This window comes from Anguilla anguilla, chromosome 19 (assembly GCF_013347855.1).
Source record: "Anguilla anguilla isolate fAngAng1 chromosome 19, fAngAng1.pri, whole genome shotgun sequence".
NCBI classification, from domain to species: Eukaryota; Metazoa; Chordata; class Actinopteri; order Anguilliformes; family Anguillidae; genus Anguilla; species Anguilla anguilla.
In genome coordinates, this window is record NC_049219.1 from 17,348,853 (window position 1) to 17,370,770 (window position 21,918).

The 21,918-nt window shown below is 50.3% G+C and overlaps 1 protein-coding gene across 4 annotated transcripts; it reads right to left on the reverse strand.

Moving 5' to 3' along the window:
* Positions 1-1,774: 1,774 nt before the first annotated feature.
* chst11 (carbohydrate (chondroitin 4) sulfotransferase 11) lies at positions 1,775-21,850 on the reverse strand. Of its 4 annotated transcripts, none has more exons than XM_035401444.1 (3): positions 21,533-21,850; positions 10,427-10,512; positions 1,775-3,397 (listed from the first exon to the last, which is right to left on the reverse strand). In XM_035401444.1, the coding sequence occupies exons 2-3, from the start codon at positions 10,508-10,510 to the stop codon at positions 2,543-2,545; spliced, it is 939 nt and encodes a 312-aa protein (XP_035257335.1). In that variant the 5' UTR covers positions 10,511-10,512; positions 21,533-21,850; the 3' UTR covers positions 1,775-2,542. The 4 variants fall into 4 exon arrangements, with proteins under 4 accessions (XP_035257335.1, XP_035257333.1, XP_035257332.1 ...); XM_035401442.1 differs by lacking the exon at positions 21,533-21,850 and adding an exon at positions 17,981-18,518; XM_035401441.1 differs by lacking the exon at positions 21,533-21,850 and adding an exon at positions 17,966-18,518.
* Positions 21,851-21,918: the final 68 nt, after the last annotated feature.

The following is a 21,918-nucleotide window of genomic DNA, read 5'->3' on the forward strand; positions in this document are numbered from 1 at the left end:
CAGCAGCTCTGTCCACAGAGTAGCACAGCACTACCCTGCTGTCACTGCCTCAATGTCAAAAACAAAACGTTAAACTGACTCTTTCTTAAATTGTGGTGTATCCCAATCTCTAATGGCCTAAGAGTGCCCCAAAGATAGAAATCACTGCATTCCTGGTCAGGTCAGAACAGAGAGCAAGCCCTGTCTAGTTATCCTATATCTACATGCACAATCTCTGACTGTAAGACTGCATGAAAGATGTGCTCAGGGGGAAGGGTAGCAGGTCTGTACAACTTCCTGTCACATGACAATTCAGCAATGTGGGCTGCTTTCTAGAGGTGAGGCCTCTCTACTAATCTTGAGCTGAAAACGTACCATTTCTATGGCAACACTGTTGCTGGTTTGGGCTTTTATTTTGCCCTGGATCTTTATCAGAATTATACATTGAAGGGTTGGTGTTGAGTCTGGGGGGCGGGCACACTGACCTCAGATCCACTGCCACGGGCATGCAGAGTGCTTCAAAGAGTGGCGCTTGCCCTACGGGTCAGAGACCGGGCAGGAAGCAGGGCGCGGCCCTTTCCTGGGCGCGGCCCTTTCCTGGGCGCGGCCCCTTCCTGGGCGCGGCCTCTCTGCTGGAGCCGCAGCACTGCCCGCACCTTAAACACACGGGCACTGCTGCGGGACGCCTGGGTCACCTGGGCACTCATCAGCACCCCCGCCCTCTCTCTGGGACGGGTACAGGCGCTCCCCCTGCCCTCTCTCTGGGACGGGTACAGGCGCTCCCCCTGCCCTCTCTCTGGGACGGGTACAGGCGCTCCCCCTGCCCTCTCTCTGGGACGGGTACAGGCGCTCCCCCCGCCCTCTCTCTGGGACGGGTACAGGCGCTCCCCCTGCCCTCTCTCTGGGACGGGTACAGGCGCTCCCCCTGCCCTCTCTCTGGGACGGGTACAGCCTTGCGTGGGTGGGTGTGTGTTTTTAGGAGCTGGTCTTTTTCTGCTTCTGGGCTCAGGGATGCAAACCAGAGTGTAAAAACACATTTTTTTACAGCACAGGATTTTGGTGAGGAAATAAAGTATAATGGCGTCTGACATTCTCTGAGTGGCTGAGTTGGTTTGGCACCAGGTCTCTCTCTGGCACCAGACACAGACACACACACACACACACATACACACACAGACACAGAGACACACAGACACAGACACACACACAGACACAGAGACACACAGACACAGACACAGACACAGACACAGACACACACAGTGACACACAGACACAGACACACACACACACACACACAGACACACAGACACAGAGACACAAACACACACAGCGACACACAGACACACACACACACAGTGACACACAGACACACACACACACAGACACACACAGACACACACACACACACACACACACACACACGTACACACACAGAGACACAAACACATACACAGACACACACACAGACACACAGACACACACACACACACACACAGTGACACACAGACACAGACACACACACACACACACACACACACAGACACACAGACACAGAGACACAAACACACACAGCGACACACAGACACACACACACACAGTGACACACAGACACACACACACACACACAGACACAGAGACACACAGACACAGACACAGACACACACAGACACACACACACACACACATAATCAGGCTTGCATCCCAATAAAGGCCCAGAACACAAGTCTCATACAGGGTTCAATGAAAGGAAAAACTCAGAAAAGAATTCCAAACGCAAATCAAGACAAACAAAAAATATTCATAACAAGACTTTTTTATAAAGGTACTGGTTCAGTCATCTGCTTGCCTGCAAAAAAAAAATAAACTTTTTTAAAGTCACTTAAATAATCTTATTTGCTGCTTGCAGCATAATGAAAAACAAGAGCAGACAAGAAAATGAAAAAAATCTTAATTTACACAAAAAACAAACAACAAAAAAAATAGTTTGGTGATAAATGCAGGGTTTGGGGTCTGGTTCCGGCCTTTTGGACCGACCCAGGAGGCTGTGAGACACGACCCCGCTGACTCTGCATTTCACTGTGTGCCAACCCCAAAACACACCCCTCCTCAGCTGGACCCGCCCTCCTCGCTGTGTCCTTCCTCCAGCTCTGTGCTTCGGGTCTGTCTGTGGGCGGAGCCAGAGGAGACGGGCGGACGAATCAGCCAACCGTGCGAAGCGGGGCTGCAGGACGATGCCGGGGCCTGCAGCTCTATGGTCTGTGTCCCTTCAGTGAGAATAGCAATGATCCAGAGGGGTGGTTTGGGGTTTTATTCCAGAATCCATCCCCAACCACCCCCCCTCTCCCACCCCCTGGCCTGCATGAGGACGCTGGGACAGGCCTTGCTGCCACAGGGAGGCCCCCAGCACTCAGTCCGCTGCTCAGGCCGCTGCTCAGTGCGCTGCTCAGTGCGCTGCTCAGTGCGCTGCTCAGTCCGCTGCTCAGGCCGCTGCTCAGGCCGCTGCTCAGTCCGCTGCTCAGTCCGCTGCTCAGTCCGCTGCTCAGGCCGCTGCTCAGGCCGCTGCTCAGTGCAGCTGCAGGTAGCTGGGCGTGGAGTAGTTGAACATGAGGAAGTCCAGGCGGTAGAGCTGGTAGAGCAGGGCCTGCTGCTGAGCGCTGACGTTGTGGAAGAAGGCGGCGGCCATCTGGTCGGTGGTGCGGGTGGACTTGGCGAAGGAGGGGAAGCGCAGGCGGGGGGCCACGCCCGCCAGCCGCAGCAGGTAGTTGGCGTCGTCCTCCAGCGTCTCGTACTTGCCCACCAGGTCGTAGCGCAGGTGGCAGGGGTGGCACAGCGAGTGCACGGGAGCCCAGTGCTCGTTCAGGGGCCCGTCCCGCCGCGTGGCGGGGTCCGCCAGGTACCGCGCGAACTCGGCGAAGCGCACGTCGGCGCCGGACCGCAGCGCCTCCTGCGTGGCGTTGGGGCGGTACCGGCGCACGATCAGCGTGCCGAAGCGCCGGTGGAAGGGCGTGTTGTACTTGAGCGTGAACTTGTTGCGGTAGGCCGAGACCAGCCGCTCGAAGGGCTCGCGCACAAACAGGAACTTCAGGAAGCTGTTGAGCCGGTGGTTGATCTCGGGGACGCTGTACTGGTCGAGGGTCCTGAGGTTGGCGGGCACGTGCGCCTGGCTGGACGGGATGTCCATGGGGTGGGCGTACCGGCCCCCGCCCGTCAGCACCATCATCACGCGCTTCCAGTTGGTGCAGGCCACCTTGGGCACGTAGCAGTACAGCAGCTGGTGCTCGTCGTCCACCACCAGGTGGCGCAGGTCGCCGGGGGTCAGGGCGCGGCGGCGCCGCCCGGGCGGGCCCAGCGCCCGGCACGCCTCCGCCACCTGGTCCCGCCGCGCCTGGTGCAGGAAGGAGGCGCCGGAAAACTCCGCCTGGGAGAGGAGAGAGAGAGAGGAGGTGAGAGAGCTGGATCGCTACATATTGGTACGGCACAGCACATAAAGAGACGGGTGGTGTGGTGTAGTCGTTAGGGAACTGGGCTTGTTAAGCTAAAGGTTGCAGGTTTGATTCCCAAATGGGACACTGCCATTGTATACTTGAGCAGGGTGCCTAACCAGCAGAAATGGGTCTTCCATGTGAAAATGAGAAAGTTGTGTCCGTCGCTCTGGATAAGGGTGTGGTGTAAATGCCTGTAATGTAATGCAATGTAATTCCATCCTTGCATCTTCATTACCTACGGATTTAGAGTCAGGACCCTCACACACACACACACACACACACACACTCACTCACGCGCACACACACACACACACACACACACACAGACACACAGACACACACACACACACACACACACACACCCACACACACACACACACACCCACACACTCACTTTGCTTCATTCCCCCTCCTGTGTGCAGCTGTCCATCGGAGATGTCTCCAGCTCAGAGTCACGTGTGTGTGTGTGTGTGTGAGTGTGTGTGTGTGTGTGTGTAATCACATTTAGAACCCTGAGCCTCTCAGGGCTCCATGACTGCAGTGTTCCACACACCCCCTTGCATTAAGCTTGACTGTGTTGATGTGTTTTATTGTTGTGTGTGAAACTATATTCACTGCTGTCCTTCTTGGCCTGGCTTCTCTTGGAAAAGAGATTTTAATCTCAGTGGTTAAATGCAGGGTAATAAACAGACAGCTGCCAGTCAAATATAGGACTGATTGAGACAGTCTCACGTTTGATTGACAGCTGACTGCTGGTCCACCACACCTCCCATAGAGCAGTTAAATTTAAATTTAGTAACGGCCAATCTCTGGAATCATCTGACCGCCCTATTTCAGGACAGGAACACAGACCTTACCTTTCAAATATATATTTTATGGCAGAAAAGTAATACCTATGTTTATAGAAAGTACAGGACCCTCTCCACTACTACACACCCAACACTGTTGCATACCCAACACTGAAACCCTCTCCCTAACACTGTTACACACCCAACAGTAAACCCCTCTCCTTAACACTGTCACATACCCGACACTGATACCCTGTCCCTAACACTGTTACATACCCAACACTGAAACCCATTCCTTAACACTGTCACATACCCAACACTGATACCCTGTCCCTAACACTGTTACATACCCAACACTGAAACCCCTTCCTTAACACTGTCACATACCCAACACTGATACCCTGTCCCTAACACTGTTACACACCCAACACTGAAACCTTCTCCTTAACACTGTTACACAACCAACATTCCTGTCTAAACTTCCCCAAGAATGGCTCCAAATGTGTACCACCTGAAACAGTTAAAGCCCTTTTGGTTTTAAAACAGGAACAGATTATGAAGGAAAAACAACTCAGACGGAAACACAATTTATTCCATTAAAACTCACCCCTAAAGTGGCTGTTTGCTGCAGACTTAACAGCTGCTGTGTTTCAGGGACAGGAAAAACGTTTGCCAACACTGGCTGGTGATTCTATAATTAGACACGCTCCACGTTTCCACACAAACACACACACACACACACACACACACACACGCTTTCCGCATACTCTCCTCCTTCCCCTGGTCTACCAGCTGTAATTAAAAGTGTGTGTGTGTGTGTGTGTGCATGCAAGGGTGAGTGTGTGTGTGTGAAAGTATCAGTTTCTGACCTGATATTCTAATGAAAAGCAGTCTATGAGGACTCAGTAGCATCACTCCACTCTCAGCGCTGGTGCTGATGCAGCAGACAGCACAGACTCTGCACTGAGCCACACAGGACACACAGAGCAGCTGTGTGAGCACTGCACTGTGGCTGCCGCAGATCTGCTTCCTGTGTGTGTGCTGCACTGTGGCTGCGCAGATCTGCTTCCTGTGTGTGTGCTGCACTGTGGCTGCGCAGATCTGCTTCCTGTGTGTGTGCTGCACTGTGGCTGCGCAGATCTGCTTCCTGTGTGTGTGCTGCACTGAGGCCTGAGCTCGATACACAGCCACTGTCAGTGGCAGGGAGGCAGACAAACAGAGCCTTCTCCACCCGGTCAGAACAGCACGCTGCTGGGGAACGAGCCGATTCAGAACCAGCGACCGCGGGGTCAGAACCTCCCCCATTCAGAGAGACACGAGGGCACTGTGAGCCAGGACGGGACGGCTGCAGCTGTCCCGGGATAAAGAGGGGGAGTGTGGGACGGGACGGACCCCCCTGCCCCCCCCCCCCCGCGCATTCCGCTGCCAGGACACCACAGTCTGCGCAAATAATCAGGGTCCTTATCTGGGGTCGCCCCCCCATCTGTGGGAAAAAGTGCCTCAGACAAACTCAGACAAAGCAGGGCTGGGTGCAGCAGTGGAGAGGCCTCAGGCCAAACAGTGCAGCTCTAACAGCAGAGCTGTGAGCGGGGGGGGGGGGGGCTGTCAGGGGGGGCTGTGGGGGGGGGGCCCAGTTAATGACCCCTGTCTGTGTGCGGCGTGGGACCCCACGTGCAGCCCCCCACCCCCCGCCAGCCCCCGTCCCCGAGTCCCTGAGTCCGCTCATGAACACAGTCCATCACACCTGAACCCAACACTCGCCCCACACGTCTGAAACCCAAACAGCAGTAAATCTGAGGCTTTGGTCAATTGAGAGACCACAGCCAGACTGCACACCGTCCCCAGTCTTAAACTACCCCCCCCTCCAAAAAAACCCTGACAGCACAGCACAGCCCGCTCTGCTAACACGCTCTGCTAACACGCTCTGCTAACACGCTCTGCTAACACGCTCTGCTAACACGCTCAGCTCAGCGCCGCGCTCAGCGCTGCGGCGGCCCTCCTGGCGCTGGCACGGGGCAGGAGGTGAAGCGCGGTGCGGACAGCACTCTCAGAGAGGAGCAGCGTGATCACAGCCCCCTGAGCAGCCACTGGACCGAGGCAGCCTGGCCAACAGCGCTGGACTCCCACAAGCCAGGGTGTCCCGTCCCCGGCTAAAATAGCGGGTAGTACTGAGTGTAATTTTAGGAGAGAGCGGCTCTCTTCCTGGCAGAGCAGGTTTTGGGCGCTGGGCGCCAGAGAGGGGAATGCCTCAGGGTGGCACGGAGTCTCACCGCGTGGCACAGTAAAACCGCCGCGGTAACGACGCCCTTTAATAGCGCCCAATTACACTGCGCCCAAACAGCAGGGTGCAGAGCGTGCTCCAGCTGCAGCCGCAGCAGGGAGACAGAGCAGCATGCGACGGTGGCATGCGACGGTGGCAACCCTGCATAATAAACCAGCAGAGAGAAACAGCGCTTCATACTGACTGATCAGTACAACACGACTGCATGCACGCACAGCAGCTCTGTCAATAACCTTCAGAACAAATCACAGCAGGAGGCTCAACTGCTCAGCGCCTTCCATAGCCAAGTGAAGCCAATCTGGTGTGAGCAAAAGCCTGACTGAAGACAGAGAAAGAGAGAGGGCCATGTCAGGACAGGGGAATGGAGACTGAGCCATGTCAGGACAGGGGAATGGAGAGTGAGCCATGTCAGGACAGGGGAATGAAGAGTGAGCCATGTCAGGACAGGGGAATGGAGAGAGGGCCATGTCAGTACAGGGGAATGGAGAGTGAGCCATGTCAGGACAGGGGAATAGAGCGGGCCATGTCGTGACAGGAGAATGGAGAGTAAGCCATGTCAGGACAGGGGAATGGAGAGCGGGCCATGTTGTGACAGGGGAATGGAGAGAGGGCCATGTCAGGACAGGGGAATAGAGTGGGCCATGTCGTGACAGAGAATGAGAGAGGGCCATGTCAGGACAGGGGAATGGGGAGTGGGCCACACTGGGACAGGGGAATGGCCTGCTTTGGAACTGACAGGACCTTGCCAGCCTAACTGAGTTACTGCCGGAGGGCTCAGCGAATGTCTTGTGGTCCTAGCCAACATTCTTCTGCACCGCGGCTAAATCTAGGCAACAGTCACCATGGCAACAGAATCTATTTCCCAAGCACATTGTCCTTACAGGAATTTATACAGCTAACAAGGATTTCACTGGGAAAAACCATCACCATTTGAGCATGTTCCCCTGGTTTAGAATTTAGAGTGAGGTCAGTACAGACCTTCCTGGCCCGGGACAGTTAGGGTTAGGGTTAGGGCATCGCTCCCCCCGCCGCTGACACACAGTAACAGCCCTTACTCAGAGACAGAGGACGCAGCAGAGCAGGCTGGCTGCCTCAGGCGAACAGCGTCCGCAGACGCGCCTCAATCACAGACGGCATCTCTAACTCCAGAAGGAGCCCGTTTGAGTCTGTGCTCGGCAGGTCTGGCTGAGCTCACTCTGAAGTGACTGAAGAGGGCACTGCCGTCGATCCCTAAATGCACTCTGGGGGACGGAGGCACTGAGGAGCCCGGGTCTGCCCAAATGACCCCAGCAGGAGGGCACTGAGGAGCCCGGGTCTGCCCAAATGACCCCAGCAGGAGGGCACTGAGGAGCCCGGGTCTGCCCAAATGACCCCAGCAGGAGGGCACTGAGGAGCCCGGGTCTGCCCAAATGACCCCACCTAACCCTAACCCTACCTACAGAGGGAGCCAGTGTGCTGTAGAGGCAGAGACACACACACTCACACACACGCACGCACACACACACACACGCACGCACACCCACGCACAAACACACGCACACACAGACACACACACGCACGCACACACAGACACACACACACACGCACGCACACCCACGCACACACACACGCACACACAGACACACACACGCACGCACACACAGACACACACACACACGCACGCACACACACACACACCCCCACGCACACGCACACCCACGCACGCACACACGCACACCCACGCACGCACGCACGCACGTACACCCACACACGCACACACACGCACGCAGACACACACACACACACCCACGCACACACACACACACACACACACACACACACACACGCACGCAGACACACACACACGCATACACAGACACACAGGCACACGCACACACACACACACACACACACACACACACACACACACGCACACACACGCACACACACACACCCACGCACGCACACACACACACCCAGCACTCTCAGGTACACACTCTCTCTCTCCCTCTCACACAGCGCTCTCAGGCAGACTGCCAGCGCCTCTTCAGTGAGCGTGTGCTCCTGGGGACCGCAAGAGGGAAGAGAGAGGGGGGATCATCAGGGAGATTAATGAAGGAGGGAGGGAACGAGAGAGAGGAGCAGGGCGAAGGGCTGACAGCCTGTCAGAGAGGGGACCAGCGAAAGGAGAAAGAGAAAGATGGACTGAGGGGCTGAGGGACAGAGGGAGGTGTAGAGAGGTGGGGAGGGCACAGAGGCACATGAGCGATGTGTCAGTGAGAGATTTTTTTTGAGGTTGTAAAAATACTTTATGAAAATGTAAACACTCATGAAAAACGAGAGAAAGAAAAGAAAACATGGTGCCTACAATGCAAACCATAAAACAGCCCCATCATTCACCATACACAGAGCAGCCCCTACACTGTGTAGAGAGTGCCGTGTGTGAGAGAGAGAGAGAGAGTGAGTGTGTGAGAGAGAGAGAGAGTGTGTGTGAGAGAGAGAGAGAGAGAGAGAGAGAGAGAGTGTGTGTGAGAGCGCTGTCTGTCCCTGCCTCTACAGCACACTGCCTGCATTCACCGCCAAGCACCGCCAGCACGCAGCCCAGAAACAGCCAGATCAGACCGCTCCGGACCCCAGGCAGAGCTGCTTCAGACAGACACACGCAGAATTACACACTGAGGCTCCAGCTCTGCCGCTCTACACACTGCACTACACGCTCTGCCCTCTGTGTTTAAACAGCAGTTTCATCTCAATTACATGAATAAAAAAAAGAAAATACAACATCTATGTCAGTAAAATTATGCTTGAAGGCTTCTATGAATAGAAGTGGTTTGAGATGTTGGATTATTATCCCAGTGAATTTCTCTGAAGATTGCAGCTGCATTGCATAAGACACAGCACGGTGCTCTGAGTCATGCTGGACTCTTTCACTCTGCCTCCAATCCACACTCATCTCCCTGGAGTCCTCATCCATACAGCGCTGCCCCAGGGCTGGGCTTTCCCTGCAGCGTGATGTCACAAAGGGCTCCGCTCAAACACTGTGATGTCACACAGCGCTCAGCTCAAACAGTGGTGATGTCACACAGAGCTCAGCTCAAACAGTGTGATGTCACACAGAGCTCAGCTCAAACAGTGGTGATGTCACAAAGGGCTCAGCTCAAACAGTGTGATGTCACACAGAGCTCAGCTCAAACAGTGGTGATGTCACAAAGGGCTCAGCTCAAACAGTGGTGATGTCACACAGAGCTCAGGTAAAACAGCATGATGTCAGGACAGCTCCCCAGTGACAGAGGACGCCTGGAGTCATCTCTGATCGCACCAGAGTCATCTCTCAGGCAAAGAGAAGTGAAATAAAGTGCGAATGATCTCCATTAGCTGGTGCTTCATTCAGACTGTGAGTGGTGAATGTGCACAGTGGTGCTTTAATCAGTATGCAGTGGGAGATAATAGGCTGCTTAAAGATTTACAGCATTCACAAAGCCCCTGCCAGCAGACCACACCCACCTCCCTCTGCCCTCCATAATTAATCTCACTCAGCCAAGCCCCTCCCCTACCGTTTACCTACAGACCACCCAGAGCAACATACAGCTTACTGAAATAAAGCGTCTGTATCACACTCAGCTGGGAAATTAACCCGTTTGGAGAAATATGAAGGCGCTCCTGCGAAAGTGTACACACACACACGCACACACACGTACTCACACACACACACACACACACACACACACACACACACACACACACACACACACACACACACACACGCACACACACGTACTCACACACACACACACACACACACACACACACACACACACACACACACACACACACACACACACACACACACACGTACTCACACACACACACGCACGTATGCATGCACACACACACACAAGGGTTCGGTCCCTTACCTGTGTGGGGTTGTACAGCTCCTGCAGTGCATTATGGGAGCCTTTGGGACAACAAGCTTCTGTTGCAAATGGGTTCCTGCGCATGACTGCAAAGAGAAGAGATTACAATAAAGGAACCATGCCTGAAGAGCGATGGACATTCTAATCAACCAGTCACTCATAAGAGATGGGCAATAACCAATCCTGTCAAATGTTAACTAACAGCATAGCAGCTTTAAAAGCCCATGAGAGAGAGGGAGGGAGAGATGGAAACAGCAGACTGGACAGTGACGGGGCACGCCGATCCATCACACTATGGGTGTAACTGGCCCCCTCCCATCCCAGCCCTGTCACAGAGGGTGACATCACCATGGCCACGCCCTAAAGCACTCTCGGATGCAAAGGGAAAACGGGATCTAACAGGAAGTCTCTGAAGGACCCGGAGTGTGAGATCAGAGAGAGGCGGGATCTGCTCCGTTTCCCATGGCGACAGTATCCAAGGAGAACAGATGAAGCCCCGTCCAGAAGGACACACATGAGGACCCTCTGACCGCACACCCAAAACCAGTCAGCTCTGACCGCACACCCAAAACCAGTCAGCTCTGACCGCACACCCAAAACCAGTCAGCTCTGACCGCACACCCAAACCAGTCAGCTCTGGACCCCCACAGCACTGCCCAAAAGCAGCGTTGCCATGGTGCTGGGGCAGGTGCGGGTTCCAGCAGGCGGCAGCATTAGGAAGTCATTAAGAAGCAAAAACTGCTGCTGTCAGCAAATGCCCAGCTGGCATCCTGCCAGCTTGCCTGCAGGCCAAAGTGCCCAGGTGTGCACTTTCCCCAGAGTCAGAAACAAACATTTTCACCATATTACAGGAGCAAGCTTACTCAGCTCTGTCATTTTTACTTTCTGGAGTAATTTCAAGGTGAAGGTTTCAAGTCAAAGGTAATTTCAAGGCATTTTACAGAAAATCAGGCAGTGTTAACTTTACACTAAACCGACAGTACAGCTCTCCATCCTACACACACGCACCACGCATGCACACCGCGGACGCGCATTACACACACACAGACAACACGCACGCACGCACACATGTACACACACACCCACACACACACAAAAATATACACAATCACACACATGACACAGAGTCAGGAAGCCAGTGCAGAGGGACTCAGACGATGATCTGGGACATGGAAAACAAACAGCAGCGTGGGGATGAGGAGAGATTTGGGCCACAAGCCGTGGGTTTAACTGGCTGAGTGAAATTACAGGCCATGGAGTCCATGTGAGCTTTAATTGCAGTGTCCCCTCAATGTGTTTATTTACTGAAGTGCCTGAGCTGTACAACATGTGTCTGTAGACAGCTCATAGTGTGTGTGCTTGTGTACAGACAGCCCGCAGTGTGTGTGTGTGTGTGTGTGTGTGTGTGTGCTTGTGTACAGACAGCCCACAATGTAAAGTGTTTGTACAGCACAGCACACAGTGCTACAGAGATCAGGATGTCGAACTTCTCTCAGAGCATGTCTACTGGCTGGTGAAAAGGATGGATGGACGGACGGACAGACAGACACCACCCTAAACCCAAAGGCCTGCTGTTAACACCCCTTTCATTAGAACACCTACACTGCGCGACACACAAACACTCACGAGCACAACCGCTTCTGCATTAGAACACCTACACTGCGCGACACACAAACACTCACCAGGACAACCGCTTCTGCATTAGAACACCTACACTGCGCGACACACAAACACTCACGAGCACAACCGCTTCTGCATTAGAACACCTCCACTGCGCGACACACAAACACTCACGAGCACAACCGCTTCTGCATTAGAACACCTACACTGCGCGACACACAAACACTCACCAGGACAACCGCTTCTGCATTAGAACACCTACACTGCGCGACACACAAACACTCACGAGCACAACCGCTTCTGCAGCAGCTACTTACCCGAGATAACATGCCACCCACAACTACCCATAAGCCTCTGCTCTGCCAATCACGCTGCTGCACCAGAGGTCCCGCCCCCAATCCAAGAATCTCAGGCAAATGTCAACCATCTAAAATCCAAGCCATGTTCTTTGAGGCCAAACATAAATTCCACAGTGGTTTACCAGTCCAAGAAAAGGCAGACGTATATAAAACATAAACACCAAGAGGACTGTTTGGAATGAGTCAGTTTACTGACACACATGTGAGCCATTCAGTTCCATCCCCAGTGACCGCCACTGACCCCACAGGCCCGACTGCAGAACCCAGGAGGAAGGGAGCGTTTGCCCAAACCACAGCCCCAGACCGTACAGACCTGTTTATTTCTGCCATCTGTGCCTCCCCAGGCCCTGCACTAACAGGCAGGCCGCTGGGGGATTTCTGGAAAGGTATTTTTTCTCACCCAGTAAAGCCGAAGTGTTGAGTTCTCTATGCTGGATTCACAATCCGTTCTGCAGACTCCCACCACAAACTCAGTGCCAGTCCACCGTGAGAAACCAGGATACTCCAGGGCCAGCCCTCACATCCGGACCAGCACCACATGGCATCCGTATCGCTCTGCACCCACAGTGCCAATGAGTTTATTCAGGATCTCTCTCTCAAACACACCCCCACACACACACACACACACTGCACCATACAGTACTGCAGCCCCACACACACACACACACACACAGCACCATACAGTACTGCAGCCCCACACACACACACACACTGCACCATATAGTACTGCAGTCCCACACACACTGCACCATATAGTACTGCAGCCCCACACACACACACGCATACACACACACTGCACCATACAGTACTGCAGTCCCACACACACTGCACCATATAGTACTGCAGCCCCACACACACACACACACACACACACACTGCACCATACAGTACTGCAGTCCCACACACACACACACACACTGCACCATATAGTACTGCAGTCCCACACACACTGCACCATATAGTACTGCAGTCCCACATACACACACACACTGCACCATACAGTACTGCAGTCCCACACACACACACACACACTGCACCATACAGTACTGCAGCCCCACACACACACACGCACACACACACACACTGCACCATACAGTACTGTAGCCCCACACACACACACTGCACCATACAGTACTGCAGTCCCACACACACACACACACACTGCACCATACAGTACTGCAGCCCCACACACACACACGCACACGCACACACACTGCACCATACAGTACTGCAGCCCCACACACACACACACACACACTGCACCATACAGTACTGCAGCCCCACACACACACACACACACACTGCACCATACAGTACTGCAGCACCACACACACACACACACACACACACACTGCACCATACAGTACTGCAGCCCCACACACACGCACACACACACACACACACAGACACACACACACACACACACACATACAAACAGACACACACACACACACACACATACAGACAGACACACACACACACAGCACCATACAGTACTGCAACACACATGCGCACACACACACACACACACACACTGCACCATACAGTACTGCAACACACACGCACACACACACACACACATACAGACAGACACACACACACACAGCACTTCACAGACACTATTTTATGAGCAGACAGCTCAAGGTGTCTGACTCCACAGACGTGTGAAAATGGGGCGGGGCCAGGGGAGGGGCCAGGTCTGAACGGGTTCAGACTGGGAACAGGCATCCCGGACGTCCCCACAGCAAGAACTTCAATGTTAAGAACCGAGAGTTGCTCATCTGGCTGGCATAGGAGATCTGTGCCCACAGCTGCACTGACTCGATTGGTCAAGCTGCACACCCACAGCAGTGTGGGAGCCCTTCAGAATGACTGCACAACTCCTGGGGAGGGACAGAGAGAGAGAGAGGAAAACCTTGCTGGCTTTTTGGCAGACCAGATTCCTGGCTCAGCGGAGGGAAAACCAGAGGGTAGCTGGAAGAGAGCCGGAGCGTCCGAGAGGGCCAGGACGCCCCCACACCCCGCCCCCCTGCAGGGACTGAACCCCCTCCCCAGCCTGAGGAACTCCGCACAGGAACACACAGCCTGTGTGCACACAGACAGACAGACGAGAGGGAGAGCTCAGACAGGTGACCCCTCTGTGCCACAGACACGGCCACACGTCACTCCCCCCCCGACCCCCCCCCCTCTGACAGCGCGCTCTGTGAGTAAGCGTGCGGTCTGCGGGGGGGGGCAGACTGAAAGCACGCAGTCACTCAGCAGCGGAGGGGAGTCACAGCCTCTCTCGCCCCTGCTCTCCTCACTGTCATTCAGGCCGTGATTCAGCGCTAGTGCAGCCTGCTCTGGCCTCACATCAAACACAACCACATCCAGGCAGCCCTCCGGACTCCTTCTTTACTTCAGCAATATTTCCCAGCATATTCCAACTATGGAACAAAACCAGCTACTGCAGTTGTGACTGAAACAGCCCACTTTTCTCTGAGAGTTGAGTGCTGCAGTATAAAGTCATAAATAAGCGTAAATGCACCTGTGCAGTAAAATCTGTCATTTCCTGTGTGGGACATCAGGGTCCTACCCTGGGCTGTGTATCCAGGGTAATATTGGGATCACTGTCACCATTATACATTTACACTGCAGCAAACAGTTGCATGTCTTATGTAAACCTGTGATGTGACGACATCACTCTTTAATGTGGTTCCACACGCTGTTCTGCTGCTTTGCAGCCTGTACTGACCCTGCGCTACACAACAGCCTGCGTTCAGGACCACAGTCTGCACAGCCAGACACAGTCTGCACAGCCAGACACAGGCACAGACAGTCTGCACAGCCAGACACAGACACAGCCACAGCCAGACACAGACACATTCAGACACAGACACAGCCACAGCCAGACACAGACACAGCCACAGATCCACAGATTAAGTCCCACACCACTCCCCTCATCTCAAGGTCTCAGAGCTGAAAGTGTAGCAGAATGTGCGTATTTCTGACGCCCTGACCTTCTGGAAAGGACAGCGAGTACTGTTCCTTTCCTTTTTTATAACTTTTCCACACCATGCTCTTCTGTAAGTGTTAAATAAAGAGCTTTTTAAGCCTTGCTTGCGCTTGCTCTCTCTCTCTCTCTCTCTCTCTCGCACCCTTTAAAGCTGGATTCCAGAAGGGTATATTTGAATAGAATGCACTTTAATGCTGGATTCCAGAAGGGTATATTTGAATAGAATGCACTTTAAAGCTGGATTCCAGAAGGGTATATTTGAATAGAATGCACTTTAATTCTGGATTCCAGAAGGGTATATTTGAATAGAATGCACTTTAATTCTGGATTCCAGAAGGGTATATTTGAATAGAATGCACTTTAATTCTGGATTCCAGAAGGGTATATTTGAATAGAATGCACTTTAAAGCTGGATTCCAGAAGGGTATATTTGAATAGAATGCAAAATGCACGAGTGCTTCAAGGTTTAAAAATGGAACTTTGAAGCTTAAATTACCGGGCAGACAATCAGACAGCGCTAAATGAATAGCAAAGGACAGATGGTTGCGATGAGGTGACAGTTTTCCTGCCATTTCTGGATGTTTAGACTGCTGGACTCTGAGGTGAAATGCAAACACACACGCATGCATACAAACACACACACGCACACGCACGCACACACACACACACACACTGCTGAAGGAGTCACAGTTGCCAGTCTCAATCTACTCGAAGCCGCCCCTCTCTGTGCACCTGTCCTGAGATTTGGGGTTAAGTGGAGAGAGAGAGAGACAGAGAGAGACCGGGTCAGCTGCTGGTGTTTCAGGGGCAGATATCGAAACGTACGCTTCTCTAACTGCGAGTCACAGACTCTCTCTGACAGGGCCACAGCTCCACTGGGGTCCCTTATAAACAGAACCTTAGCGTGTGAGCGAGCCTGCGGCATGTGCCGCTGCGTCTAGGCCTGTGTGCGTTCGCCTGGGCACGAGTGGGAGGGTGTAGCGTAGCTTTCATCAACAGGAAGTCATACCTGTGTGGGCAGACAGACACCCTGAACATCAGAACAACCAGCGAGACACATGACCAGAGTCAGATACCGCTCAAACTCCTTTCGCGAGACACACAAAGCACAGGAGGACAGGAGTTGCAATGCCAAACAATCTGATGTGTGCTGGAATGCACAGCCTGCTCTCAGGACTGAGGGCGATTAAACCTGCGCTTGGACTGTGCCCTGCAACAGCTTTGCACATCTGTCTCTGTGCCACTTACTTCAGGGTCTCTGAAAGAGACACAGTGCACCTGAATGTCAGATTCAGGAGAAAGAACTGGGAATTTCGACTGGCTGAAGACAACATATCAGCCATGAGGAATCTATGAACAATCCATATTTGTGCAAGAGAAAAGACCTCGTTTTAAAAGTGTATTTCTATCTTCTCTCCAATATATTCGTCATAATATACAGTATGTTCTGTCCACCGTTTTTCTTGCTCTAAAATCACAGTGACTATGAATACTGGGAAACAACTTCCGAAAAAATCTTGCGAAAATGAGTAGCCACAGAATTTCCATATCGCGTTTAAAAGGCAACATTCATAGCGCCTGGTGTGAGGCCAAATCGAAATACAATTAAGAAAACAGCGTTCATAGCGTGCAGTGACCGCACGAGCTTGTTGGTCCGCGCCGACATGTCACCAGTTGTGACACAATCAGTTTATTTGTTTTACAGCATACTCCATGTCCTAATGTTAACATGGCTCTAAGGCTGGAATGCAAGTTGTACAAATCAGCTTAAATATTTCATAATGTATTTAAAATGGTATTCTTTGTTTATCAGACACAGTAGAACTGATGCTTCTATCAGAACGAGAGGTTTCCGATGCGTTAATATCATATCAGCGCAGCATAAATCACAAAGTAATCGGTCACAAGAGAAATGCGCTCCACTCCAGTCACCACCGCTAGAAAAGTCTCCCTCAAATCTCCTAGCCAAGCAGTGTGCATACATACATCTTGGAAATATTCATGTTTGCACAGTCCGGGGCGACAGGCTAAACGCTGCAAGAGTTCTTTTGAACCAACCCAGTACAGTAAGCCTACTGTATTTATGGGGCAAGTTGGCAAATTGAGCTGAAGAACCTTCACTGCCATACATGGAACAAAGATTCTTCGTCTGATGTTAACGTCATAACGTATACATTTAACCACAATTAAGATAGATTGCGGTAAGCGAGCTTTAAAATGTGAAGGAAAAGCTGTGAGAAGAGCCGAGAAAACATAGTTTCTTTTGATGCTACTTACGGTTAATCAGACTGTAGGCTATCAATGAATGGCTTTATACAACAATTCAATCTAGCAACGTCGTAGCACATCTAGGGACACAAAACACCCACCGTACAGCTAGCAATTTAGCTGCGGATTGTCCCCGTGTCATTCAAACGGAACTGATTAATTAAGCATGGAGCTAAAGCACACATTCTTTCACAGACATTGGGTGATGGAAGGTTTCCTATTGCCAGCGACAAGAACGGTTAATACAACAATCAATTAACGTATTATGGCAACACAGGCTGCGAGTCAAGGTCCTACCTGGCTGGAACATACTTTGGAAATAAAAGATGACCAGAACAAAAGATCCCAAACAAGTGGCGAGCACCATCCGGCAAATTCTGCTCATCCTCATCAGTTCGAGTACAGCCTGCTTCATGGCTGGTGGGAGGAAACGTCCAAGACGACTGTATATTTCGTGTAATTTAAAATCTTTGGACCAGGCACCGGCGCGTGGTGCTGAAGATGACATTAGCTGCGTTCGAGGCTCAAACGGACTCAATGCTTCCCCTGGACCGTACCATTTCTGACCGCACGCCCGTTTGCCGGGGAAGAAAATACGGAACTCCCCCTCAACAACCCAAGAGGATGAAAGCGCCCAGTCTTTGGTTTGGAGCCCCGAAGAACTAGGTAGATGTATACATATACATCCAGAGACAACTCAAGCGGGACAGGTCATATTTAAATAGTAGTGTATATTACAACTGCCAGTAAGCACTTGCGGAGATGAACTTAGTTTCAATAGTAATAGCTGCAACAGTAGTCAAAGTAACAGAGTAACTGCAAAGCACACAAGTAATGCCAGTTAAGTACATTACTGTTACCCCAGGATGCACAATATGATTATGCATGTATTGTACTCCAGTATGACCTGTATAGTACCATTACATCCTTATAATTATTTAGGCCATGTAACAGTAGGCCAAAAGACTTGAATTTCTGCTCAATTCTGATTCATCTGAAACTGGTAAAACCCTTAATTTTCTCTAGTTTGCACATACGCTTTCACAATAGGGCTACTATAGCAAAAGTGCACCACTCTTTGCATGCCTGCTGAGCGCTTGGATTTATAGGGACAGATATGGGTTTCTTTTGAACCGCACCTTCTGTGTTTCATTAAGATTTGCATGGTAATTCAGGGGCTACTGAGTCGAACTGGCACAGCGCTTTTATGCATTCATGAATTTAAATCACTCTTGACGTCTCACACCACTGTTAATCAACTAATATTTTTAGATTGACTGAACATATCATAATGTCAATAAAGCTCCGGTCGATAATAAGAAACAGGGGTTATGTCACTGGAGGTCCTTGTGAATGAATGCCCATCAATTTCCGAACAACGCTTTGGCGCCATCTGCTGGCAAAGTAAAAACATGACGTGATTGATTGATTGTGGATGGTATTAAATGTAATGGAGGTCCAGGCGGCAATTTCCCAAATCAATGCAGTAAACACATTATGACAAGAGTCCGGGGACCCGACAGTTCAATAATAATAGTATAAGCGTTTATATTCTCTGTATCAACGACAAAGACGATAAAAGCTATGAGACTGGAAAATAAGACTGACATTTATGTTGCTGCTAGAATGGAGCACTCTTATTTAGGAGAGCAATCTTAAAATAATGTCTGTATTTGTCTTGAGCAGCCATGCATTTCTTGGTCAGATTACAGGCCGAATCCACAGATACTTGCCACTCTAAAAACACTGAATGAATCAGAAGGGAACAGACCAAGCAGACAACACTTTCCTTAATTTGCATTCCACTACAAACCAAGGCAAAACTAAACCTGAAAAACATTTGATCTTGAATGTCTCGGTTACTTTCTCACACAAAAGCAATAACCAACAACCACACACCTCACATATTGATAAGGCTTTGAAACTACACTTGCTATGTTATTTAATTCCAATTTTACATCACAAATCAGTACTAAATTGCTGTTTGTGTTCAGTTATTCAATCTGCTGTGTCAGAGACCCTGCCTGAAGCCAGTTCAAACAGTGCAGCAAAAGCCTACAGACTCACAAGCTCTCCTGTTAGACACCAGTCTGTCACAAAGCCATTTCTGTTTACAAAACAGCCGTGCTGTTCACCACTCAGCGCTAAGATTTATCCCTGGTGACAGCTGCAACACACACCATTGTCTCTTGCATGCAACGGTTGGGTGGCCTTCTATCAGTAAAAAGAGAGCATCATTTTTATTTATTTATATATAAAACATTATTGAATGAACAGCCACTATATATCTCGTGTCTATTAATCCAGTACACTAACAGTCATGGTGCGCATTCTCAAAATAGGCCTACATTTACGACCAGGGAGAACCAGCCTTGGAAAAATTACCTTCAGTTATTGTGCCCTGTAAATTAGGAATACAATACAGAGCACTATAAATCTAAACTCATTACAGCACTTTCACCAGGTCAAAACTCTTAATCTCTCAGCTTTTTAAGTCTGAGTGTACTTGTAATAGTTTGAGTTTTTAATTTCTATTTTAATTTGAATGATTTTTTAATTTCTCATTTTTAATTTCTGTTGCACTTACTAACTTCCAATTATTTTTACACTAAATGTTTTCAAATTTTAAAGCCTAATTTATCACTCTGTTTTAATATTTATTTATTTATTTTTTTACTGCTTTAAGGTAACTTGACGCCATTGTAAATGAGGATTCTTCCTTGATGGTTTCTCTAGATTAAATAAAGGTTGATTAGATCTTAATTACTTTGGGATTCTGTCTGTCAGAGAGAGCCTTATTTCACAAATTAGCAAATGCAATTTCCACCAAGTGACCTGGGGGAGACAATGATCATTTACATACTCATCAAAAAAAGAAACAAGATACTTAAATTGGCTATGCTTAATTTTTTCATATAAAAAAGCCATATGTAACCTTTTCACTCTGGTATATTTGTAGCGATGTCGATTCAATGTTTTTCAGTTATGAAATTTCTCTTCGAAATGATTTTTTCAGGCAAACACATAACCCAGTCTGGGGAACCCAGAGAGTGTGCAAGCACAGAGCAGGGAAAATTAAACCTGTGCCCAGAGACCTGCATCTCAAGCCCCGCCCACTCCTCAGTCACTTCCTCCCATCCGCACCAGGCCCTGCTACATCTGTTTAAAAAAGCACAGCCCCATTTCCATAAAATCCATTTATATGATAATCATCTCAGTCTGATTTACGCTTGTGTTTGGCAGCAGACCTAAGGGATGATGAACGATTAAAGCAGACCTTAGGGGACAGGACCAAAAGCTCTGGCACGACTGACAGACGTGTGTGTGTGTGCATGTGTGTACGTGCGTACGAACATGTGTGTGCGTGTGTGTACGAGCATGTGTGTGTGCGTGTACAAGCGTAGGAGTGTATGTGCATGTGTGTGGGCACATGTACGTACGTGTGCGTACAAGTGTATGTGCGTGCGTGTGTATGCGTGTGACTGGAGTGGGGTTTCATGATCTCATCATACCCTCAGAACCCTTTTAGAAACCAATCTATATTTAATTTTATTCTATATTTGCGTAAGTGAAAATACTTATAGTCTATATTAACATATATTTTAAAAAGTTTTTTTCTTTGCCATTGCTGGTTCTATTGCCCTTAAAATAAAAGGCGTATGGGGACATCTAGTGGAACACATAACAAGTGCTCCTCATGTCTCGCACACTGTGTATGCACGCTTGTGTAACGTTACAATGCAGTGTCCGGCTTGCTCGGCCAATAAGATAAAGGGGAATAAATCCCTTAAAACCAGGTAGCCCAGAAAGTACACTTATACGGTTATGTCAGGCGGCATGTTTCTGGAAAATGTCCGTACCTACCGGTAAAATGCTACGGACATGCTGACAGCTCGCCGATATGACTCCACAATGACACAGGAAACAGTTTAGTGATCACGGGCGACGCATGCGCTGTTGAGTACTTTCAAATATGTAAGTGCTTTAGTGACCGAACCACTGAACAGTATTGGCTTTAGTGTTGATATTTACTCAAATATTTAAATTTTGGTATTAAAACTTTGGTTTCTGTTCATAAAAACGAATGAACGTTTAATAGACATTCGTTTAAATTAAAGCACGCATGTATGGTGTCTGCCAAGCATATTACATATTTAACAAGCTACATGCAAAATCAATCCATAATTTACATGATAATTACTATTGGCTTTAGTGTAAGGATTCAGGTATTTTCAAGTTGACCAGGCCAA